Below are 25,502 nucleotides of genomic sequence, written 5' to 3' on the forward strand. Positions count from 1 at the left end.
GCAGTTGCTGGGCCCACCCCAGGAACGGGGATTGGATCAGACTTCCTGAAGGTGGGCTAGAAAGCCGCAATTTTACCAGGGCTCTTGCTAAGTCGGCTCACAGACCAAGCTTGAAGACAGAGAAGGCTGCAGGCCAGGGTGCAGCAGTACTGACCACGATTTTTGCTCTGGGTGACCCCTCCCCTGTGTTACCAGAAGCTCACCAACAGGGAAGTGTGGCTCAAGCAAAGGACCAGGAGTGATTTCACTGCTTACACAGTAGGTGTTGCTTAGGGAAGACAAAAACCCAAGGACAGTCACTGTCTTACTGTAAAATTCATTACGCAGGGGTCAGAGAGCCTCATTTGTCCATACACTCTCCAGAAGCCCCCCCGAGAAGCTCTTTTCTAATGGCAGGATGAACAAGGGACACCTGCAAGCAAGTCTTCCAATAACTCCTGGTGGGTGGCCCAACCACCAACCCATGTTGATACCTAATCAAACATTTAGAGGTAATCCAGGTTTAATCATTGCCTGTTTTTATTTGAAATTCTTGAAGTAAAATCTTTTCAAGGAACAAAAGAGATTAAACTAGATTAACATGTCAAAAGAGCTCACATTATAGAACGTGATCTAAGACCAAATTAATGCTAATAAAAAAGGTAGGCCAGCAGAACCCTAGATAATTTAATACATTAAAACTGGGGGTATGGAAGGAAAAAGAGGAATGTATCTTTAACACTTATTTACTCTAATATTCCTATTTGTGCTTCATCATGAAGTTGTTTTACTGTAGAACAGATTCATTAAGGAGCTAGTTATTTCCATATGAACTCAAATTACAAGAAGAAATGTATTCAGATCAGGAATCCACCTTCTGAAGAATGGTTCTTTAGGGGAAAAAAAATCAATCTGTAAAATAAAAATAGAAACACCCTTCCTCATACACTTAAATTGCAGCCAGAGTAATGGGATAACCACTATTTATAGAGCACGTATCTATTTAAGCCACTTTTTCTAGGCCAAAGGCAACACTCCAAGCTATCGACCTGGAAAAACAGGATAAGCGAAAAAAAGAGAAACAACACCTCAAGTTAGAGCAATTCAATCCCCTCCATTGATTTGGATCAGGATTTAGGTAACTCTGCTTTGGCTAAGGCAGTGGGAGCACCCCTCAAGGGCTGAAAGCAAGAAGGGGCGAGGAGGAGGCTGCCTGCAGGACCTCAGACTGAGGTTTCTCCTACCCAAAATCATCCACCAAGTCTGACTGTTTCGCTTCCACGTCACACTCGGTAATTCTTAGGTAACTCTAAACAAAACCTAAAGTGACAGAGCATCCTCTGCAACAGTCTCATCCCCATCAGAGCCAGTAACTAAAAGCCATCATGTTGCAATTGATTATTTTATTTTCCAATCAGCCAACAGTCCCAACTTATGGCTTTCTTCCCTTTTTACGCAACGACTGTCCTTCTCCAGAGAAAGCGACGAATCTGCCTCCAGCTTCATCCTGAGTGTGAAGATAAAATACTATTTTCAGAAACTCCTTGGAGGCTTAGAATAAATGATTGATTCTGTTGACTCATGTGCCAGCCACCCATTTTCCTTACTGACACATTATTCATAATAAGAAATGGCTTTGAAATAGAAGTCACAATCTATTGAATTGAGAAACGAAACCAGAGAATCACAACTATGCCTCTACCACAGCCTTTATTCTCAGGTTGAATGTACATCTTTTCGCAGAAGCATCACGTTTTCAAAATGTAAAAAATATAAAATACACCCCCCCCAAAAAATCATCTATAACTCCACCACCCAAAAATATTTCCAGCCATTTTACTATATATGCTTATGTAAATTATTCTCATACTTCCCTGAGTCTCAAGTTGATGGATTTCTTTTCTAGTCCACTCTAAAGACTACAGAGAATTCCATCATCTGGGAGAGGCAGCCTTCCACCAATGGATGTTACTTCCAAGTTTGTGGTATTTTAAACTGCTGTGGTAAGCACCTTAATGTGTTTGCACTCAACTCTGATTTTTTCTTAGAAGTGTTATTCTACCATAAAAGGGTTGCACAATTAACTTTTTTTCTTAAGGATTGCATATTTTTTAAGGCTTTTAATATTATGGTAATCAACCAGCCCTCAGAAACATTCTATCAAACTATTTCCCCACCAACAGAAAGAGTGCCTGTTTTTTCCTGAACTGAAAACAGCAGGTATCTTTAACGAGCTGGTATTGCTAGTCAGTTGGAGGCATTCTCTATGGAAGAGGATTTCACACTCCCTGATACATACCCCTCCACCCCCATGCAGTAGTGTATAGCTGGCGGGGCCTGTACAGGGTTTATGTGGTGGCGACCATGTACATTTGAGTCAAAGCTGAGCCATTCAGTCTTCCTTTCCTGCAGAGCTTTGTCTTGCCGTCCCTGTGTCTGGCTTCTCTCTTCTGCATACATTCAATCACAGCAGGCATCCTGCTGGTTTTGTCTGCTTGAAGGTGTATCTCGTGGGGCCTTCAGGCTGCCCTGCCTGGACTGACCATCCTCCTGGGGCTGCGAATGGCTTCAGGGCTCCCTGTTTCCTGGATGTAGGGCTTTCTTATTTCTACTTTATGCCTTCATTTTAGTCGGGCACATCCTCCAAACATTCCTGAGAAAGGGTGCTTGAGGAATATCCTTTTGTGAGATCCTACATGTCTGGAAATAGCTTTCTCTACTCTCACGTCTCCCCGATAGGTTGACTGGTGTTAGCACGCTAGGGCTGCCATAACAAAAATACCACAGACTGGGAGGCTGAAACAACAGACATTTAGTTTCTCAGAGTTCTGGAGAATGGAAGCCCAAGATCAGGGTGCTGACGGGGCTGGTTTCTTCTGAGGCCTTGCTTCTTGGCTTGCAGATGGCTGCCTTCTTGTGATGTTCTCGCATGGTCTTTCCTCTGTACATCCAACTTTCCTCTTCTTTTAAGAGTCAGACTGGATTAGGGGCCACCTTACTGACCTTATTTTAACTTAATCACCTCTGTAAAGGCTCTATCTCCAAATACAGCCACATCCTGAGGTGCTGGGGGCTTCAACAAAGGATTTGGGGGAACACAATTCAGCCCATAAGAGCTGGGTACAGAATTTCTTGGAAAAGTTTCCTCTCAGAATTTTGGAGACACTGCTCCATTATCTCCTAGCTTCCTGTGTCCTGCGTTAAGATGATGCCCTTCTTAATCTGTGGTGTAACCTCTTTCCTCCTTTTGGAAGCTTTAGGATCTTTGCCTTGATAGGGGGCTATTTTCACTCATGCTGCTGGACGCTCAGGGGGTCCTCTTGGCTGCAAACTCATGCCCTTCCATTTGGGGAAATTATTTCCCTGATGGTTCCTGACCCTTTGGTTTCTCTAATCTCTCTTCAGAACTCTTCAGAAAGTAGAAACTTTCTGACTACAGTCTCCACAGTGGGGTGAACTGGCTGGGACACTCCTCAGGGCTCGTCAGACTATCCAGAGAAAGCTCTAACTGCAATGAGCAACCCTGGGCAGCCAGTGTAGGAGCCAAGCAAGGGAAGGACACCAAGGGCGACAACATTCAGGATGCAAACTGTCACTCATTCTCTCTTGTAGTTCAGTCCTGCTATCCTCTGTGCTGATGGCCCTAGTCTAGGCACCTGCCATGATGCCTCTTCCAGAAGACGAGCCTCCAGCCTTCTTGTGGGTTCAGGCAGGCACAGCTCCCACAGAGAGAGGGGAGGTAGTGCTGTTTCTAAGTTCTTTGTGACACACATTCCATCTTTAGCCCCCCATTTCCAGAGGTGCCTTTCAGAGCTCTAATATCTAAATCAATCTGCCTCTTGGCTTTCCCCACACGCAGCTCAGGATGCAGCTTCCCATGGCCTGTGAGGTCTGTCACCACTTGTCCTTCTGTTCTGGGGCTTTCAAAATTTTGTAGCAGTTGCCTCCTTTTCTCATCAGTGTTTTTATTACCTTATTACCTTGTGCCACAGCTTTAGTGGGGGTTCAGGATGGGGTAGAGCTAAGCATGTGCCTTCAATCCCATCGTTAGCCATGCATTTCTTCTCGAGTACTTATGGATTAAACAGCTCCAGCTATGCCTGCCAGCCTCGCCCTCCCCTTCCCGCATCTCCACCAGTCAGGTCACAAGTCAGCCTGGAGGAAGCGCCTGTTGAGGCCTCTAGGCCTGAGGCAGCAAGACCCAGCCTGTAGCTGGCAAAGGCCTGGAAAGGCACTCAAGGAGGAATCAGAGGCTGGGGTCCATTGGGGACCACACTTGTTCCCCTGAGCATGGAAGTTCCCCAACCACCCCACAGGTAGAGGGGAAGAGTTCAGTGGTCAAGAGGCTAGTGATGGCCCTGCAGCCAGGAGCTAGCCAGTGACTGGTCCTATCTAGCAGCCCATTCTGAATGGACTCACAGAACATCTGCCCTCTAGCCTACTCTAAATCCCCAAGAGACTGAGCCTTTCAGAAAAGGAACCAGGAAAGGGGTGGGTCTTAAGTGTTGGTGTTCTAGAAATACCCAGCACAATGGCCATGGCTGCTAGGTGGGATGGGCAATCTGCAGTAGGGTGTGCAGGGTTTTCTGAGCTGATTTCTATCACTTGGAAGAAGTGCCCACAAGGTGGGAACCTACCCCTTGCCAACACCTGCCCCCACCTGCAGCCTTCCCTTCCTGGCACAGGGTAACTCCTGGGCCAGGGGAGGCCATTCCCCTCAGGTCTCAGTGGAGGCCATTTCTAGAGGGTGCTGGCACAGAGGTGACCACGTAGTGGTCAGGAGCTTGCCCCTGCGCCCTGGGTGCCCTCACCTCCACACATCTTCATGTTCAAATCTGTAAAAATTCAGGCAATCATAGCAGCCACCTCAAGGGACTGTGCTGGACATTAAATAGTTAGGTGTAAAGCACCAACATGGGGCCTGGCACTTGGGTCAGGGCTCCGTGAGTTGGTATGGCGCTGATCACCACCTCCAGGTGACACCAGAGCTATGGCCTGCACACCCCCCACACAGCCTCAACAGGACAGTCAGGGTACCAGGGAGAGGAAGGCCCCAGGCATGGGGGAACTAGGACAGAAACGGCCTCATTCAGAATGGAAAGAACTCTCCAGTCATCACTAACAAACAAAACTTCTCATTAGCAGTGAAATAAACTCACCTCTTCAACCTTTTTGACCAGTGGACGTGAATTTCTGATGAAAGTGATCTTACCAAGTTTAAATTCATAATTGGGAATTCCTCTGTGAAGGAAAGAAAGGAAGAAAAATGTTAGTTACAGGAGAAAAGCATTAAAGTTCCTTCCTGACAATCAAGAGAAAAGCAAGCAGAAAAGACGAGCGTTGTCCTGGCGACTCACTCTGGGGTATACCACTGTACCTGTTCTGGTCTCAGGCCAGCCCTCTGGTGCTCCCCAGCATCCTTCCCAAAGTAACCAGAAGGCAACTGGGACAGAGGCCTGTAGACCTGGTGTCTGGCCTGCAGTGAGGGGCCACCTGGAGGCTTGGGAGGCCTCACCATCTCTCTCCTCTAGCCTCACAGACCATGTAAGGACTATATTCTCACGAAACTCTTTACACTCTCTTAAGAGACTGGGTAAAAACCACACTTCCAGGGGCACCTGGTGGCTCAGTCAGTTGGGCGTCTGCCTTCAGCTAGAGTCAAGATCCCAGGGTCCTGGGATCGAGCCCCACCCTGGGCTCCCTGTTTAGCAGGGAGCCTGCTTCTCCCTCTCCCCCGTGCTTGTGTTTTCTCTCAAATAAATAAAATCTTAAAAAAAAAAAAAAAAAAAAAAAAAAACCAAAACCCCAAAAAACCCCACACTTCCAGCATTCTCCTTCTGCTCTCACACACACAGTAGACAGGTGACATATCTCATCCCCGCCACCTCCATGACGGCCACCAGAGCAGGAAACCTGCTCTGAGAGTCCCTGAGCCAAACAACAAAAACACTTAATTAAGTAAGGCAACTCCGGCCTCCTGTTTGAGGGAAGTTGACATAATGGGACCTGATCAATTACTGGAAGTCACAAAACAGGAAAATGGAGAGATTACTAAACAGGAACCAGAAAGATCTGAAATAGGAGAGCAAGCTGGTCAGGTGCCACTTGGAGGCAGGCAGAGGCTGAACTGCAGGCACTGAGGGAAGCTGGACTGAAGTGGGAGAGGCTTGATGGATGAGGCAGGGCACCAATATCCTCCCTGCTCAACCCCCGCCGGGAAACACAGGCTCTGGTGGTGCTCCAGCCACCTGAGCAGAGCAGACAGGGGCCATCCATCCACACTTCCAGCCTCCTTGGTCCAGGCTTTGTCTCCGGAGCTCGGAGTTCAAGTGAGGCAGCCCCGCCCCAGGAATCTGGCACAGAGCCTCCCTGGAGGATGACAAAGCATCAGGGTGGGAGCAGAGCCAGAGCACACCCACCTTTTAATGTCTCCAGGCTTGATTGGGGAGGGGCTGGGTTCTACACCTTTCTTCTTCCCATCCAGTCTATTCCCGGAGCCAGAGAAGGCCTAGATGAGGGAGCAGGAAAGTGCGCAAGAGCTGGTGAGCACACACGTGCCCTGTACCCAGACCCTTAAGGACTGAAGCCTTCATTCCCCAGCTGCTGGAGTACGGACAGCCAAGAACTTTCTGCCAGGCCCCTGGGAAGTGCCGTGAGATGAAAGGAACCTCCTGGCCCAAACACAGCCACCTTACAAGGGCAGCCAGTAGCTAAGGACAGGTTGAAAGTTCTGGCCCCAGCCTCTACAGGGCCACCCAGCTCGGGCCCCCAGGGGTGGGCTAAGACCTCTGTTGCAGCTACCCCATGGCTCAGCTCCACTCCTGCTTCCTCTGCCGCCTCCCAGCACCCTGGTGCCAGCACACTGGCCATCTCCACCTGCTTCCCAGGGAGCCTGGGTGGCCGCAGTGCTGGGAGGTCACGCTGCAACTTCCTTTCAAAGAATCACGTTCTCAGAGGTAAAGCAAATGTGGTCACATCTGGTGAATCCAAGAGAAGGGTATATGCATGTCCTATCTTAACTTTTTGGTAGGTTAGAAATTTTCCAAAGAAGAAAAATTGGGGCCTGCCTTCTAGAACTGTTCGGAGGATTCCAGGAGAAAGTGGATGTGAAGGACCATGTAACTGAGAAAGTGCCAGATATGTGCGTGCACAGAAACCAGAGGCCCAATCCCTGCGGAGGCCCCCAGATGGCACGGCGGAAGCAGAGAAAGTAAAATTGTGGCTTGATACTCACACGGAAGCCCAGCTCTCCAGCATAGCCGCTGTGGTCAGCTTCACCCTCCTGATGGGGACAGAAAAACAGGTGATGAGCCTCGCAGCAGGGACACCCCAGCTTTTCTCTTGCGCCTCTCATTGCTACTGCTATCCCTGCACCCCCAACAGCTGGGATACACTGTCCCCTGGGAGCAGGGCACGTGGCCATGTCAGCATCAGCAGAGGCCAATCGCGACATATCCACTGCCATGACACATGCAGGACACCCTCCCACAGAAGCCCTGTTACTGAAGAGGGCAAACAGTGCTGGGGCTGGGGAGGGATGCTGGACAAAGAACTTACGGCGGACTCCTCATGCTGGACTTGTCGTTCAGGCTCCTTATAGCCCAGTGGGGCATCAAAGTCCACCTGTGGTCCCAAGAGGAAAAGTACTATTTTGAGGTATGGGGGCACTTAGGCTTCCTTAGCTTTTCTGTTTTTTAACTGAGACCACTGTAGATTCACATGTGGTTATAAAAAATGCAACAGAAAGCTGCCCCTGTATACTTTGCCCAGTTTTCCCAACAGTAACATTTTATAAGATTACAGAGTATCACCACCAGGATAGCGAGCGACAGTGGCACCATCCCGCCCTCCTATTCATATTTCCCAGTTAACTTCTCACAATTTTATCAAGAGTATAGGTCAATGTCTCCACCCCCACAGTCGAGATACTGGATTGTTCCAACCTTAGAGGGACCCCTTGAGTTGTCCTGTTAGAACCACACCTGCCTCTCTCCTAGACTTCTCCTAACTCCTGGCAACCACTACTCTGTGTTCCATTTCTAAAGTCTTGCTGATTTCAAGACCGTAATAACAAATGGAACCAGACAGAATATAACCTTTTGGGATAGGTCCCTCTTGGTCAGCGGTATTCCCTGGAGACCCATCAGGCTGCTGTACCCGTAGTTGCTTCCTACGCAGAAGCTGAATAAGCTTCCTTAGCTTTCCAGAATATCCACGCCATGGCACATCTGCAATGCTGGTGAGTGCAGACCCCTCAGAACTGGCTACAACTTCTGCCACCTCTCTTGGTCAGAGATGAGTCACCAGGTCAGCAGCCCCCTCATGGTGTTCTGGCATCACCTTCCTCCTCTCTCACCCACACAGTCCCAGGGGCTGCATGACACCCTCGTGGGGCACTGGCCTGCAGGGGTCATCAACTGCCCATCTTCCCCAGGCCCAAGTACACTGTAGGCAGCAGAGGTACTCACGTTCATGTCACACTCAATGATGGACACGGCCTTGTCAGGCTTCGTCTCCATCACCCGTAGTTCATAGATCTATGGGAAAAACACAAAAATCAGTCACAGTTTCGTGGCAAGATCGGGGTCTGTCCCCATTCATGTTACTATGGCTCCCTACCTAGCTCCTGCAGACATACTGTTCACCTCCATGACACCCTCTCCCAGCCGGACCTCTTGCTGTCACAAGGGGGCTGCCTTTTGCGGGGGCTGGCTGCTTTGATGCCTGCCCATCACTCAACAGAGGCTGTTCCCTATAAGTGGTTTGAATCAGACAGGGTAGTTATGCATCAAATTGCAAAAATCACAACCTTTATCCCAGGAAGTTCACTTCTAGGAATTTATTCTAAGTAAATAATTAGCTAAACCCCCAAAGAGAAAATTCTGAGAAGGCTCTCTCCAACACTGCTAATAATAGTGTGTGCTCAAAATACGTACCGATAGATTGGTTGAACAACTGATATTTGTTCATATATAAAGAAATTACAGTCACCAGTGGAATACTATGCAGCCAATAGGAAAATAAGTCAAAAAACCAGTTATACTGCTGTGTGTCTAAGATGATCTCAAGTATGTAACAAACATTAAAAAAGTCTAGAAGGGTAAGAGCTAAAAGTGGCGGGATCTGCTTTTTCCTGCATTGCTTTTGGTTTTCTTTTTACCCTGAGTATGTCTCGCTTTTGTAAAGAACAGTCCAGACAGTCCCACCATTAAGAAAAGCCTAATCATTAGTAAAGTGAGAGGGCTTCGTGTGCCCAGGCTGTTTTCTCAAGTTTCCTCCTTATTTATAGGAGATAAGCAGGAAGGCATGCTGTGTGGGCGTAACCCAGTTTCTCCACTCAACATCCGGGCTGGCTCCACTGGTTTTGCCATCTACACCACCACCAACACTGCCATGACATCTGTCAATGCTGCAGCCACAAGTTCTCATTTTGTTACAGCCCTGCTTTCAAACTGCAGGTCACAACTGATTAGTGGGCCATAAAACCAACTGTGTCATAACCACAGCTGGGAAAGAAAAATCTTAGAAGGAGCACAACAGAAATAGTAGACTATGTTGCATGTGGTAAAGAGAAATACTTCTGTGACTTTTTCAAGTTTTTTGTATTGTCATGCTGCATTTAAAACAGTAGTTTTAAACTCTCTTTAAACGTTTAATTCAACATGTACATCCAGTTTCCAGTTATTTTATTGATTGAACATTTTCTTGGATTGCAAATAGAGAACACTTTCATTCTGAACAACTCTTTAAACTTCTTCTTTTCCAATATTTAAGACGTCCTTATTTCAGGCTCACATGTTAAATATTATTACTGCTTTAGGTAGCGATGTTTACGAAGGTTTACCTCGTATTTTCTAGTTTATTTGTTCACCGTTCCTTTTGGCATGCTGCTTTCCTTCTAGGATACTGCTTACTCCTGAAGCACGTGCTTTTGAAGTTCCAGTGGTAAATAAACTCTCTCGGATTTTGTTAATCTGAAAGTATTTTGCTTTTGCTTTCATTCTTTAGAGATGAAGATGACTTTGGTGACAGTTCCCTTCTGTCATCCTTTGAAGATACAGTTGATCCTTCAACAACACAGGTTTGAACTACACTGGTCCACTTACACGGGGAGTTTTCACAGTCCAGTACCTTAAATGTGTTTTCTCTCACTTGTGACTCTTAGTAACATCTTCTTTTCTCCAGCTTACTCTACCGCAACAGCCAATTTATGACACACGTAACATACACTACGTGTGTTCATCAGCTGTTTCTGCTATTTTGGGCTGTAACAGCCGCCATTCTTTTTTAAGTATCTTTTCTCCACTTACATCTCTGTATCTGGTACTGGGTGTCTGCAACTCACCCTGTGTGATATACCCTATACTCCCTGTAACTGTGGGCTGAAGGCCAGCTCTAAAACAATTTCGTTTACTGTCTCTTCACAACATCACCACTCCTCTGTTGTCTCCTGCTGGCATTTTCAATGAGCGTGTGTGACTTTCTCAGGATCCCCAATACCCTAGTCTCCCCTGTGCTCATGGCCTTGATTCTCTGTGTAGAATTCTAAGGCACTTCTCCAGATTTAGCTTTCATTTCATGAATTTCTCTGTCAGCTGTTATTTAACTCTTTGACTGTTTTTCAAATCTTCCTAGTTATTTTTTTTTTAAAGATTTTATTTATTTGACAGAGACAGCCAGCGAGAGAGGGAACACAAGCAGGGGGAGTGCAAGAGGAAGAAGCAGGCTCCCAGTGGAGGAGCCTGATGTGGGGCTCGATCCCAGAACGCCGGGATCACGCCCTGAGCCGAAGGCAGGCGCTTAACGACTGCGCCACCCAGGTGCCCCCCCAGTTATTTTGCTGATTGAATTTTATGATTCTGTTTTTAAAAATTTCTTTGAACATTTTATACATAATTACTTAATGTTTGCATCTGAAAATGCCAATACTGGGGCGCCTGGGTGGCTCAGTTGGTTAAGCATCTGCCTTCGGCTCAGGTCATGATCTCACGGTCCTGGGATCGAGCCCTGTGTCGGGCTCCCTGCTCGGTGGGAGAGTGTGCTTCTCCCTCTCCATCTGCCCTTCCGCCTGCCCTTCCGCCCCACCCCCCGCCCCCACTCGCTCATGCTCTCTCAAATAAATAAAATCTTAAAAAAAACACACCAAAAATGAAAATGCCAATACGGAATTCCTTAAGGGTCTAAGTCTGCTTTTCTTGTCTCTGCTTGGGTGTCTGGTGGTTTTATTATGAATACTTGTTTGCTTATTCCATCTACAGCAATCCTGAGGGCTTAACTAACCTGGGGCTGCTTCTCCCAGAGAGTACTTGGGCCCTTCTGGGATGAGGAAAACATCCACCTCTGGGTCTATTTAAGCCGCTTTAAGGGTTTTACTTTAATGCAGAAGCCTCCAGTTCAGATCTCCCACTAAAGCACTGATACGGTCATTTGCACGAGAGACAACACTGTGAGAGATTCTTGAAAACCTCCTATGTTTTTAGCAAGACCAGCAATGCATTCATAATCTAGACTTTATTCTAAAATTAATCGGGTTTTATCAGAAAGGCCCTTGAGAGTATCTAGCCTTCCATAGTTCCAAAAGTAGAAGTTCAAACATGCATTTCAATCCTATGTAACTCACCTTCCCTTTCAGTGCAAAAATTTCAATCTTACCTTTTATCATCAATTTGGATTGTATTTAGCATTACTACCTTAATGTTAAGAACACTAACATTAAGGCAGCCCATAATTAATTATGAAAGCTTCAAGTATTCAGTTAAGGTAGAGAGTACCTAAAATGTTCCCCACAAAGCTAAAGGGAACAAGATTACTTCTTAGTTTACGAGGAAATATAAAAGTGTGATTCAAAATCCACAAGACTGAAAGATAAGGATACTCAGCAACAGATGCCTCAAAGAGAAGGAAACTCAGTGAACACATTGGATTCCTACACTGACATGGAAGGAGCAACTGGCACCTGCTCTCAGTTGTGAGAGCCCAAGTCCCCGACGGGACGGGAGAGTGGGGGAAGGAGAAGAGAGCCGGCCTCAGGGAAAGCCGGGCAGGGGCTGTGGTCACTCCTGAGCAGCAGGAGGTCTGCTCCAGCAGCAGCTCCATGAGGGTCACCATCCCCTGTCACAGCGGGTGAGGGTATCCACACTGCTGTGCTCCACGCCTGTGGCAGGATGGGTTATCAGCAGGCTTGCCAACTATTACGTCTTTCCTCAGCTTGTTGCCACGGATAATGGGGACGTGGATAACGTCTTCAATTTTGTGTCGCTTATACAGGACATGAACGAGAAATGGGAGGATGAGAGACAGCACTTTACTTTATGGCTAAATTGTCTAGATCCAGACAGCTGGAAAGCACTGAATCACAGATGAACATATATGGTGTTCAGACCCGAAAGACTCATGTCCCAGAGGAGCTACTGAGGGAAAACCAGAGCTGAAGAAAACAGCAGGAAGAGGACATATGCTCCCAAGAGAAGGAGAGGTGACCTCAGGCGACCCCGTCCCTAGGCAGGACCAGGCTCTGCTTTCCCTGTGCCCCACAGCACTTGGAGCACGTTGTAGGGCCAGCTCCTTGAGGGCCCGTCCGAGGGAATCACAAGGACGAGGACCCCGCTGCTTTGTTTCTGTATCCCCACAGACCAGCAAAGGCATTAGCTCAGATTACAGGTGCAGTGTACAAACGGCACCCTTGGCATCATGGGATGCAGACGTATGATTAATAACATTAAGCTCATGCACCTGTAAACGCAATCAATCAATTCTCGAAACAGTTGCTGAATGAATTACTGCAGGACTCTAAGCATGAACCCATGGACACTTAAAAAAGCAAACAGTAGGCAGCCATCATGATAAAGGCCAGGCATACCCCGCCTAAAAAGAACCCCCATTCAAACCCCAGAATGGACACTGTAGGTCCTCATTAGGTGTCACCTCTGCTGACCTGGGCTCCAGGCCCTGCTGGTCCCACGGTAGAGACACTCACCTTCTCATTGTAGTTGATGGCAATCACATCCCCCGTGGTCAGACAGGCAAAATTTCTCAAGGCGTTTTCTAATCTGCAGACACACAATGTCAAGGCAACATGGCAACAGGAGTACCTTAAATCTGAAACAAGTTCCATGAGGGGTTTAGATAACCACCATCATAACGTGTATGAGACAGACATGTACCAGGGTGGTGCTAAAACACACGGCCGTGATACAGTGGGCTACTACTCAGCAATAACTATGGAAGGGTGAACTCACAGCATGGATGAACCTCGCCAACACCGCTGAGGGAAAGAACCTGCCACAAAGTGTTCCCTCAAGAAAGGTAGCTCTCTGAGGGGTGGGAGGCAGTGGGAGGTTAGGGCTGGAGGTCAGATGGGCAGGCAAGGGCACAGAGGACCTTTTCGAAATGTTCTGGTTTACACGGATGTTCACATTTGTCAACTCATCAAACTGGGCATTTTATTGTATGTAAACTACATCTGAACAAGTTAATCTTAAAAACCGCATGGGAACACAGAAGAAAAAAAGACTGAATGAATGATAAATAGGCCCCCTCAAAAATCAAAGAGGTTCTCTTTGACACTTTTGTTGTTTCTATCTTTTGGGTGGTAACCCAACTTAAGGGGTAGGTTTCAAAAGAAAAACTAAAAAAATTAAAATTAAAAAGGAAAAAGTAACCTGTAAACTTTTTTTCTAACAGTAAATAATAAGGATTGCTTAAAAACTGATAACCCAAATGCCCAGGCGAGGGAGTCATGACTCATCACATGGAATATTTTGACCACATCATCCTCATCAATTCAGAGGATTACTTTAACTAGAATGGTCAAGCACACGGCACAGCTCCGGAACCCAGCCTGGGACGTGGCACAGCAGGTGGGGCTCGGCCTGTCCAGGATCCCTTCTCTTACTCCTACCCTGTCTCTTACTCAGACAGCCATCCAAGACGGGAACAGCTTTGTGAAAAGGGTAATCTGTGCGTACTGTCTTTGTCCCCTTGCGTAAAATGCCACGCTGTTGGGGTGACCTCCTCCGCGGGCCCCGTGAGGTGAGGGGCGCAGAGCTGTCAGAGTCAGCCAACGCGGCCTCTGGGGGTGCAGCCTGCTTCTGTATCACAGCTCTGGGTGCCCTGCCTTCTCGCCTCTGTGCTGAGTCTGGCTTTACTCAAAGCGCCTTTATCCTGCCAGGCAGACCAGGGAGCAGCAGACTGCCTCTCAGCTGACAAAAGGGACACTCTTTCTCCATGGGCTAAAAAGTTAACCATGCCTATAGAAACAGCCTCTGAAAACAATCTAGTAAGTCTGTACCACAACACACATGAAAATGCAGAGAAAAACCAGCAGGGGCTGCAGTCACAGAGGCAGACACACTCCTGGGCACTGCCAGCCAGACAACGACCTCCAAGGCAGAGCTCTGAGGCACCGGGCAAGCAGATCTTGCCAGAGGATATCATCCTGCCTGTAAGATGGGAAGCATCCAACAATGAGTGTCGTGAGCACAGCTCCCCAAACCCCACCAGGTCCAGGGCCCAGTCATGGGGGACTCAACAGGCTTGTCCACAGACACAGTCTGCAAAAGACTCAACATAGCCCACCCACATCCAGGACATGGCCGGCAGCAAGCTTGCTCCCAGGTCTGGGGTGGGGACAGGGGTGTGCAACCGGTGGGGGGGGGGGGTCAAAGGAGGGGTTTTTGTTATTGTTGTTGTTTTTTAAACTGTCTACCTATCTGTATCGTTGTGTTTTTTCAAGCCTTTTAAAACAGGCAGTGGAGTGACCACTCTGTAACACGATCTGACCAAGCCATGCTGGGGCCTCCAAGCCAGAGGTCTAGACCACAGACCACACACAGCATGCTCCTTGCCCCTACCGGTTACTCCTTAAATTATCAACACACACGTCTGGCTTATATTCAGAGAACATATCAAAAACCACTAAAACCTAAAATCTTTTCTTTCCTCTTGCTGACAGAAAATTTACTCTGTCAGTGTTCCCCACTGGTTTGGAGTGCAAAGTGCTAACCCTGGGTAAAAGGTGAGGCCGATAGCACTCATAGCTGAGCTGGGGCACCAGGGGCCCACTGGGGTAGGGCCTACAGGGAGACCAGCCAGCCTCCTTCCACCAGAGCACACTGAGCTTTGTGCCAGGTGCCCCAGTCCACCTGGCGGAAGGGTTCCATTTTGCCCTCGAGGAAGTGTCTAGAGAGTGTCCAGAAGAGGCCCATAGAGCGCCTGGCATGCTTGTTCAAGGCCAGGCTGGAGTGGACGTGCTGGCCAAACGCCATTCTTCTCAAATCACAACTTCAATCGCGAACCAATGTGTGGTCCTCAAAGTAGGCACATGCTTGACAAAGAGCTCACTGTTTACAGACTGCCAGCACACCTCTCCTTTGTCTAGAAGAACCCTTCTTATCTCAAAAGGATACACTGCTTTGGGGTTGGTGATGTCCAGGAAGTCAGGGCTCTGAGGCTGGAATTTGGAGTACGTGGCCACTTGAAGGTTGACACTCTCCACCTGAACCAAGCCCCCTTCTTCCAACAGCAAATTCTGCATCATCTAAAGGAAGAAGAAGGCTACATGAGGCTCCTGGAAATGGCGAGCGTAAGTGCCATCTAACCACAGGCTGGGTAGGCCCCAGTTCGACATTCAGATGGCCTCTTCCTTAGGTCTCTGGAAGAGCAACCTGAGACGAGGACTTGGGATAGGTAATTTAATTGTGATTTGATGTCAGGAAGGAGGAAAAAGCAAGCCAGCAAACAAGTCAAAGACACAAAAGGAAGGCCTTGGGGTGCTACCCGGTGGCTGCAGCTCGCAACGTGTCTCTGCCAGTCTCTGAGAAAAGATGGTCCATTGGAAGGGTCACCTGGAAGGGACAGCCACCAGTGCCAGGTCTGCTAGGGGCAAAGTGTTTCCCCAGGGAAGCTCACCGCCCCCCCGCCCCATACCTCTGAGCTGTCCCACACCCAACTTACAAGGCCTTGGGGCAAACAGGGCTGCAATGGAGGCAGGACACTGATGAAACCTGGTGGGCTCACTTCACATGGAATGGCCCTATAGCTAAGGTGCAGGGTAGTGACAAGTCCCCAGAGGTGTCTGCTACAGGGGGTCATATAAAACAAGACACCCCTACACCTCTATGAAATCACCCTGTGTGATCGACACTGGCTGAGGAACAAGGTACAGAGAGAAGAACATAGGCCTGTGAGTATCTGGTGTGCAGGAAGTCAAGACACCACAACAAGGCTGACACTCGGGGGTCTGAGACAAAGAAGGTGGGCCAGAAATGAGAAACCCTGCATGTCTTGGAATGGTTTTTTGCTTTTCTTATTTTAGAGTGTGTTGGGTTTTTTTTTTTAGATTTATTTGAGAGAGAGAAAGAGCATACACACATGTGAGTGTGAGCAGGGGGAAGGGCAAAGGGAGAGGGCGAGACAATCTCAAGCAGACTGCATGCTGAGCGTGGAGCCCAATGTGGGGCTCGATCCTACAACCCTAAGATCATGAACTGTGTTGAAACCAAGAGTCGGCCACCGAATCGAATGAGCCACCCAGGCACCCCTCAGTTTCTTGAAGAGAACTTCAAACATATAAAAGCAGAGGGAACAGGGAGGGTATCTAGCTTGCTCAGTTGGTAGAACATGCGACTCTTAATCTAGGGGTTGTGAGTTTGAGCCCCATATTGGGTGTAGATTACTAAAAACAAACAAAACTTAAAAAAAAAAAGAGAGAGCTGCATGAGCGAGCCTCTATACACCCACCCTTGGCTTCAACAGTGATCAGGTCACAGCTGGCTTCGGCTCCTCAGTCACCGCCCCACTCCCGGGCCCTATCTCACACTGGGCTGCCCTGGAACTGGTCCCAGGCACCACATCCCTTCAAGAACACTTCACCCAGGTGGCACTGTCGAACAGTGCTGTTGACCACAGAGGCTTCACAGAGGTAGTTAGGAGGTGACTCTAAAAGCCCAAGGACAAGATGCATTTAAGAGGAGGGCAGGCCAGGGCCAAGGTGGGCAGAGGTCATGAGCAAAGCTGGAGAGTGAGCAGGGCCTCCCCCCCCCCCCCCCCCGCCATAGGCCTGTTGAAGTCCCCACACACTCTTGTTGAAGAGTGCTCGCCAGGCTGGGGTCGTTGCTCTGACAAATGCTACAAGCAGGCTGAGTAGGACGGAGAGCAACAGACTTGATAACTGGGACGTTCGGTGACCCTGGAGAGGGATGCTTCCGTGGGAAGTGCTCTAAGGATTGGCAGTCAGTCTGTTGCAGCCCAAGCTCACAGTCTCTTAGGGATTTCCCTGGGAAATCTGCCAGTGAAGACAGAGGATAACGGATGACTGCAGGAAGGACACAGCCACTGGCAGCTCCAGGAAGAAAGGCAGGAGCCCGCCCCCCCCCCCCCCAGCTTGTGGTTGAATCAGCAGGCTCAGACAGGACTTGGTGAGGGAAGTGGCTGGTGGAAGAGCCCGAGGGCAGGGAGGAGGTTTGTTCCAGGTCTGGCCCGCTCCTTGTGTGCACAAGCCCCTTGAGGGCACTGGTCACCATGGGGTATTGGGTAGTACGACAGGCACCCTGTGGCAGGCATCCACACACTCCCAGTGGTCCTGGGCAGGGATCTCGATCTAAGCCAGGAGACGAGGCCTCAGGTACCAGAAGAGGTATAGCATCTGTTCAGAAAAGGCCAGCATTTGTTCCAGGCTGAGTGGCCCTGAAGAAGCCTGGGAGCTCCAGGTGGGATGGAGCCCACCAAACAGCTAACAGAAGGCACCTGCTCACATACCCGCTGGGGGTGGAAAGATCCTCAGGCTGACTCTGCAGCAGCAGCCACGGGACACCCCAGACAACCACCCACTCTGGCCAAGAGCTGGAAGATCAGAAAGAGGCAGGTCCACGTTATCTAAAGCAGCTTCCCAAGGGATATGCTATTTCTCAGCAAAAGGGATCCAACTAGTTTTCTGATCCAAAATGGTCTGAGAGCCTGGACAAGGGGCCACCCAAACTCTACGTCTTTGGGTTGGAGAGAGAACCTTTGAGGTATGATTTTCCCCAGGGTTACTATCTCCTCTTTTACCTCTTCGTAAGAGTCACAGAGGGGCTGTGAGGATCCAGAATGGCCCTGGGAAGCTGTCAGTGCCCAACACTTCAGCCACCCACAGCACTCTATCTGATGAGTGGGACAAGGCCTCGCGCCCATGAGGGGCACCTGTAAACCCACAGGACAATAAGGTGCTGAGTGGCGAGTGCTGGGGAGGGCAACAACATAGGAGAGGCCAGGCAGCAGGTGCGATGGGAGCATAGGGTTCCTGGTGGGGGACGAAGCTGGCCCAGAGAAAGGGCCTAGCACTCAAGAAGGACCCAGGCTCAAGAGAAAGTCTGAAGGCAAAAAGAGCTTTGTTTCCATGGCAAGGAAGTGATGTGCTTTGGAAAGACTCAGTTATAGACAATCATCTAAGCACGCTCACATACACACACACGTGACAGAATGGGGAGAAATTAGTAGAAGTGGGGAGCAGATGTATTAAAACCTAAAATTCTGTACTCAGACCACTTCAAAAATACTCCTGCTTTATTATTTTTACAAAAGCCTTACCCAGGAGATGGCAGGTAAAGAGCATGGCTGTGGTTTCTGGGCTACCGACTGATCGACTGTCAAAGAAAAGGCCCCCTACCCGCCCCCCCACCAGCACGCAGAGCTTTGTTCTGAATTCCGTCCTTGTAGCCATGACACACGCTGAGGGTTGCCCTCCTATGGGGCCCCAGCCCTGAGACAAGCCCACGGACTCTCAGAGACGGCACAGCCCCACTCACCCAGTGTGGGAGGTAGCAGATGCCCTCATCGGCCACAAACTCCAGCACACCGCAGTGTGTCATGCGGTCCGAGTTCTTGTTGGTCAGTTTGAACAGCATGGGGTAGGTAATGTTGAGTCGGCCTAAAAAAGGAGAGAGGCTGAGGCTCAACTTCTGTGAGGGAGAAGTTCTATTCCCCAGATGTGCTCCTCTGAATATCAGCCTCCCTGGGTGCCCACCATGGCACCACAAAGCCTTGCTCCCCAGAGCAGGCCCTCAGACCCATGAGGTGTTTAGGCCCCTGGGTGCCTGCCCACACTCCCCCCATGCACATCACTTGGCCCAGAGCTCAGGAATGTTTGGTGACCCAGGGATACAGTACTGGCTTACCCTTGAGGTTTTCTGAAATCCCAATTTTAAAAGGTAGTATGTTAACTCATTTACTCAGAAATAATTCATTTGCCAATGACATGCTGGACAAAATCCCTGCCTGCAAAGGCTTCTAGTTAGAAAGGTAGGGAAGAAAGAAACACATGCTCCGAGATGCCACAGTGTTGGGGGGGGTGGGGGGGAGGCGTGGAGTAAGCAGCATTCCCGCAGTTAGTCCTTCATGTGAGTCCTGGGTAGGCCAGCCTGGGAGGGAAGGCCAGAGAGAAAATAGCCCGAACAAAGGCATGGAAGGGGAGCCCAGCCAATTTGGGAATGGCTGGCCATCAGGTGAGACTGGGGCACAGGCACAGGGTGTGACTGTGGTCAGGAAGAGAGGGAAGCTGGGCCAGACATTATGCTGGCTGGGAGCATTCAGCAATGTGGGCTCTCAGCAAGGTCATGACATAGTACGGTCCCAAGACCAGGCTGCATGGACAGCCAGAGGCAGGCAAACAAGAATACTGGTAGGCTGACCCAGGGGGCAGGAGGTGCAGGCAGTGTGAAGCAGGAGACCCAAGAGAGTCAGGGACCTGGGGGACAGGTCTGGGACAGACGGATGCAGTGACAAGTAACAGTGTTTGCCACGTTCCAGGCTCCCGCTTACTCTTTCCAGACCAGTGAGGTAAGGACTATCACTATTCCTTTAATCTATGGGGAACTAACATGCCCAGTCAGGGAAAAGCCCAGGCTCACACAGCCCGGGAGTGACGATGCTGGGATTCAACCTAGGCTGCCGGCTCAGGTCTGAGGCTTAACCACCGAAGCTCACTTTAGCCTGTCGGCTTAAGCAGACATGGCCACAAAAATTCTGTTCAGTGGCAGGAGGTATGGCAGAGTCCGCCTGGGATCTTCCTGAAAATTATGGTGATGCAGATCAAGTAAGAAGCTTGGGCAGAAAGCCACAGACGGGGGAGAAGAGCCTCCAGAAGTGGCAGCAGTGGGTGTTCTCGCCCCATCACCAAGGACTTGGACTTGGATGCTGGTCCAGTGGCCAAGGGCCCAGAGGCCAGGCCCTCTGTCCCCAGCGCACCTCTCAGCTGTGGAGTCGTGAAGCAGAACGGTGGTTGGTCGGGGTGATGCAGATCAGGCTCCAGCCAGGGAGCCAAGACTCTTGTGGTTGGAAGAAACCCCTGCGCTCCTCAGTCTGGTGTTTTCACGCTGCATTTTCTGATTTAGAGAAGTGCCTTGGGGCTCCTGGGCCCTCTGCACCACCTCACCTCCTCCAAACTGAGCAGTGACCCTTTTATAAATTAAGACTCTTTGTAAGATTTCATTTGGACAAAGTTTCTTCCATGACTTAAAAGATCTGAACACTGACCTAAGGCCCTTGTCCCAATTCCAGTCTCTTCTCACACCTGTACCAAGGGTCACACCTGGCACTCAGCGCCTGGGTCAGTTCAAACGGAAAGGCAGGCTCCCTGGGGGGCCTTGTTTCCTCTTCTATGATGGGGCTATGAATCCCATGGGTCTGTTAACCAGCTGGCTGTACAGAGGCAGGAATTACGGGGCCTCCACTGGGTGCGGCCACTGCTGCTGCTGGCACTGGTTTAGCCCTGCTGGCTAAAGGCCACCTCCTGCCTTGACTGGTGTCACATGGGCTTGGGCTATTCACACACATACCACAGGACACCATCCAGCAGGAGGTCCTGCCACAAAGCAGCTTTGATGGACGGGTGCTGTGTGTCCCTGTTTAAAGATGAGTACACTGAAGTTCAGAGGCCAAATCACTAGTCTAGAGCCAGGCCAGGCGCAAATCCCAAGCTGGAATGATACCAGACCCACGCCTAGTTCTCTACAGTGTGACCCCACACGTATCAGACACGGAGTGTGGACCTGTCCTCTGGTGGCCTCCACCGTCTCCTCCCTCTAATAGGGGGAATTCACACTAAACACACCACTGAATCTCAAAAGGAACTAATTGTGCCTGTGGCTGGGGGCATGAAGTCTCCATGGGTTGTTCTCATGGGATGAAGGGTTGAGGAAAAAGGAAGTATGGCCCCTCTCACAACCCATGGGACTTTCTGGCTCCTGCTATAAGAGAAAGGACCTGATGAGAAAGGCAGCTTCTGGGGCAGAGGATAACAGCTCAGTTTTTGATGTGATTTTCAATGCAATGGGGCAGACTGGGCTAGAAATTCGGGCCTGGAGCTGAGGAAACATATTTGGGGAGGAGATGAGAAGCCTGCTGCACCGCGTCCTTTAGGAGAAAACCTAGTGAACCCAGCCAGTAGCATCAGGGTGATGCCTCAGCAGGGTGAAAAGCACTGGTGCTCGAATTTTCCTTTAGTCCTGATGGGATCTAGATAAGGTGTATATGTGTGTTGGGAGGGGGAGATTCAGAAGAGTAGAACTCCCTTCATAGGGGAGGGACCTAGAGCTGAGTACTCACTGGCCCCAGCCTGGACAGCTGGCCACCACCGGCCACCATCTCACCGGGGCATCTGCAGGCCCAGCTCTCCAGTCCAGCACGCACCCTCCACAGACAATTCCCAACCAGAAATGGCAAAGATTGCCTAAATCTGGACATACTGGGGAGCATGTGCCAAGTTTCTTTTGTCTATAATTATATGACCTCAGTTCCCTAGTCATGGAGAAAATACTTACTGAGTTGATCGAGGGCTGAGGGCGGCATAATTACTGTGGAAAGATTATTTAAAAAACATTAAGAAAATAAAATTAAAAAGGCAGAACAAAAGCCAAAACTTAGTTTCTGTCATATCTTTAAAACATACTAAATGATACTTGTGAGGTAACCAGAATTTCACAATGATCTTTCATAAGGAATTTTACTTGCTGTAATTCATTGTGGAGAACCAATGGCTATTAGCCATAAATCTAATCATAATTAGGACTCTCCCTCCCACCCCCAGTCCCCCGTAGCAAGTCTAGGGCAAGTAAGATTTTCACTGTAACTAGCTTCTGGTTACACAAGCAAAACAAGGGCTACTGAAGACTATAAGCGCTGTAGGCTGAGGGCAGGAAAGGTTACTATTCAAAATAAAAACGAGCACATACTCTTCCCTCCTTTCTCCACATCTGACCTGTCATTAGGCCCTGCGAGCATGGACACGGAGAAGCAGCGGTACTGCGTGGAGAAGCGGTTCTGGAAGACCCGGGGAATCGGGTGGTCGAACATGTTGAAGGAGAACTACAAGGAAGGAAAGAGTGCTGAAGTTAGAACAGAACAAAGGTACATTTCTTCACGTCGAAAGCCCAAACAAGTCAGGGAAGTTAATGCTGCTGAATGTCCTGGAAGAACAAGATGCACGGAAATCCCGATGGAACAGAGCAGTCAGCCGGAAGCACGGGGAATCTCAGATCTGCTTCTACACATTCGGTCCTGCTCCGTCTCATTCCCTCCCATCTAGATTCCACTGCTTTTAGAAGGTGCAATCTCACTAAAATATACAACTGGCCATGTCAAGCCTGTCATTAACCTCTTTCGGTCTCTCGTCCCTCACCCAAGGATCCAGACCAGACCTCACACATACCTCAGGGACTGGGTCCCGACGGCCCTGCAGTCTCCTACACCTGCCACACCTGATTCCTCCAACTGGAACACTTTCCCTCTTTTCATTAATTAAAAAAAAAAATCTATTTATTGAGTGCCCACTATCTGCTAGGTTCTGATCTAAGCACAACCAAAATATCACTCTAGGATGTCTGCTCACTAACAAAACAGGTACAACACTTGCCCTGGAGGAGCTGACATTCAAGACAAGGGAAACAAGTAAGAGAAAATGCCTGGTGCTGATAAAGGCTCTGAGGACAAGACACGGTAAGGGACAGAGAGCTCCTGGGAATGCTACCTTATTTTTCTTTTAAGATTTTATGTATTTATTTGAGAGAGAGAGTGAGCAAGAGATAGCAGAGCACAAGCTGGGGAAGGGACAGAGGGAGAGGGAGGAGCAGACTCCCTGCTGAGCAGGGAGCCCAACGTGGGACTCAGCCCTGAATTGAAGGCAGATGCTTAACCGACTGAACCACCCAGGCGCCTGGGAATGCTATTTTAAATGGGTGGTCAGGAAGGGCCTCTGCAGAGACTTGAATGCCAGGAGGGAGCCAGGCAAAAACCAGGGAATGGCATTCCAAGCAGCAGGAAGAGCAGGCACGAGGTATTTGCCCTCCTTCCCCTGGCTTCCATGACCATCCTTTCTTTGTTTCAGGAACCTTCCCTGCTTTGCCCAGGGTTTGGACTGGTGCCCCTCCAAGGTGGTCTCATGTTGTTACACTGTGGTACTCCCTCATGTTAATAAGTAAAGTCAAAACATGGTGCCGCCAAAAAGGTAATATCCCAGCTCTTAACATGTGGATTATGGTGAGGCTTAGAAAATATGTTACACAGCAATCTGGAGCCTTCTCAAAGTACTGCAATTACCATGACGTCCCTCCTTCCCCCGCCACCACAATATAAAATCGCACAATAGGGTACATATCAAAAAGAACTAAAAGCAGGCCCTTGAAAAGATATTTGTCTGATGTTCGAATGTTCATAGCAGCACTATTCATAATAGCTAAGAGGTGGAAACAATCCAAGTGTCCATCAACAGATGAAAGGTTAAAAAAATGTGGTCTATCCACGCAATGGAATATTATTCAGCCTTTAAAAGGGAGGAAAATCTTATCACATGCTACAATGTGGATGAAACTTGAGGACATTATACTCAGTGAAATAAGCCCATCACAAAAAGACAAATACTATATGATTTCACTTATGTGAGGTCCCTAGACTTGTCAAATTCATAGGGACAAAAAGTAAAATGTTGGCTACCAGGGGACAGGTGAGGGGAAACGGGGGAATTGTTGTTTAATGGGTACAGAGTTTCAGTTTTACAGGATGAAAAAATTTACGTGGTTTTTACAAGTTTTAAAAAAATAATCTCACAATGGACAGATATTTCTTGACTTGATTCCAAATATACATTAAGTAGAGGGAAAGCCATCTCCCTTTACTAGCAATTTCAAAATTAGCAAGATGAATCTGCGGTCTTCCTAAAATACAAACACAGCATGTTCCTGCTTAAAATCTTAAATGGCTCTTCGATCCCTGGGAGCTTTAGCATAGTAGTTTTCAAGCCTTTGTTTCTCCTTCTTTTAAGCAGAACTCTGTTCCACAGTCTTGGCCAGAAGTGTAACAAATGTGAAGGTAGAGTAATGGGGGCTTCCTGGAGCCTTTCACTACATCACCCCATCTAAGTCATTTTTTCTCTTTGCTTTCATTCCTCTTTAAATCAGAAAATCCCCACAAAGTATTCAACAGCCTTAACAATTTGCCTTCAATCCATCCATGAACCTTATCTTCTGTCCCCCCCTGCTGCTTCCAACCCTAAGTCGTACTTTCCTTTATAATCCCAATACTTAGCATTTTGCCTAGACCTCTCAGGTATTCAAAGTCTGTGATGAACTTGAGAATGGAAACACGATTCAACAATGACAAACTTCAGATAAAACCTAATAACCATTGCTTCTTTTTGCTAAAATAAGTGACATTGAGGCAATGCCGCACAATGGTAATGAGACTAAGCTTTGCGGCCAGACTTGGCTTCAAATTTCCACTCCCCACTTCTCTGACCTCGAGTAAACGACTTACTTCTTTAAACCTTGTTTTTTTCGTGGTTAAAATGATAATAATCATCCTTGCATCCAAGGGCATTGTAGGGATTAAATGGGATATGGTGTAATAAGGGACTGTGCGTGTTAAAAACTGTGTGACAGAAAAAGCGCCAGCAAAAACTATCTAGTACTTTTATCTTTACCGAATCGCTTAAATAGCTAAAGGCATCATTACAGCGGAGGCACGACCCAAACGTACCGCGCTGGAGGGAATTGGGGCAAGGGCTGAGTGTTCCCGCCCATGGGAATGGCCCCCAAGCATTCTCCCTGGGGGACCCCTGACTCGGCTCCTCACCCCCAGCAACTTCTCAATTATTTTGGTGTTAGGAAACCTGTTACGTGCCTAGCACTTGTGAGACCCGTGGGTGGACCCAAACGTAGAAGATTCCTTTTCACCCTGAAGGAGTTTTAAGTCCAACTGAGAGGCAATCCGAACTATGCCCGGGACCAGCGAACACAAGCCAAGGCCGTTCGTGGTCAAAGGTCCGGCTCTTGCCCGGCCGGGGTGACTCGGCATCTCCGCGGCCGTCCCGTCAGCCCCACCGGCCCCGGCCCCGGCCCCTGGCCCCAGCCTCCAGCCCCAGCTCCCAGCCCCTGCCAGGCCGCGCTCACCATGGTGGACACCCCTGCCTCGCAGATGCCGCTTCGCCCAGAGAACGTTAGGATGGGAGCCCGCCGACCCTCTCTGCTCACAGCAGCCGCCGCCGCGGCTTCCGC

The 25,502-nt window shown here is 48.9% G+C and overlaps 1 protein-coding gene across 1 annotated transcript; it reads right to left on the reverse strand.

Annotated features, from left to right (window-relative positions):
* Positions 1 to 495: 495 nt before the first annotated feature.
* Positions 496 to 25,490, reverse strand: UFD1 (ubiquitin recognition factor in ER associated degradation 1). Its single transcript, XM_026486328.4, has 12 exons — positions 25,398 to 25,490; positions 22,188 to 22,320; positions 21,777 to 21,809; positions 18,765 to 18,886; positions 15,387 to 15,517; positions 12,956 to 13,028; positions 8,448 to 8,516; positions 7,537 to 7,602; positions 7,214 to 7,261; positions 6,399 to 6,487; positions 5,139 to 5,220; positions 496 to 1,486 (listed from the first exon to the last, which is right to left on the reverse strand). Exons 1-12 carry the CDS (start codon positions 25,398 to 25,400, stop codon positions 1,412 to 1,414), a joined length of 924 nt encoding a protein of 307 aa, XP_026342113.1. The 5' UTR covers positions 25,401 to 25,490; the 3' UTR covers positions 496 to 1,411.
* Positions 25,491 to 25,502: the final 12 nt, after the last annotated feature.

The sequence above is a fragment of the Ursus arctos genome, unplaced genomic scaffold (assembly GCF_023065955.2).
Source record: "Ursus arctos isolate Adak ecotype North America unplaced genomic scaffold, UrsArc2.0 scaffold_34, whole genome shotgun sequence".
Lineage (NCBI taxonomy): Eukaryota > Metazoa > Chordata > Mammalia > Carnivora > Ursidae > Ursus > Ursus arctos.

What these genes read in the sequence shown, in the direction of transcription:
- UFD1 (XM_026486328.4), bottom strand. An exon ending in TGTGGAGAAAGGAGGGAAGA is followed by an intron (nt 21,810 to 22,187) that starts GTATGTGCTCGT and finishes ATCTTTCCACAG; the next exon opens with TAATTATGCCGCCCTCAGCC. An exon ending in CCATCAACTACAATGAGAAG is followed by an intron (nt 8,517 to 12,955) that starts GTGAGTGTCTCT and finishes TTTTTCCCATAG; the next exon opens with ATCTATGAACTACGGGTGAT.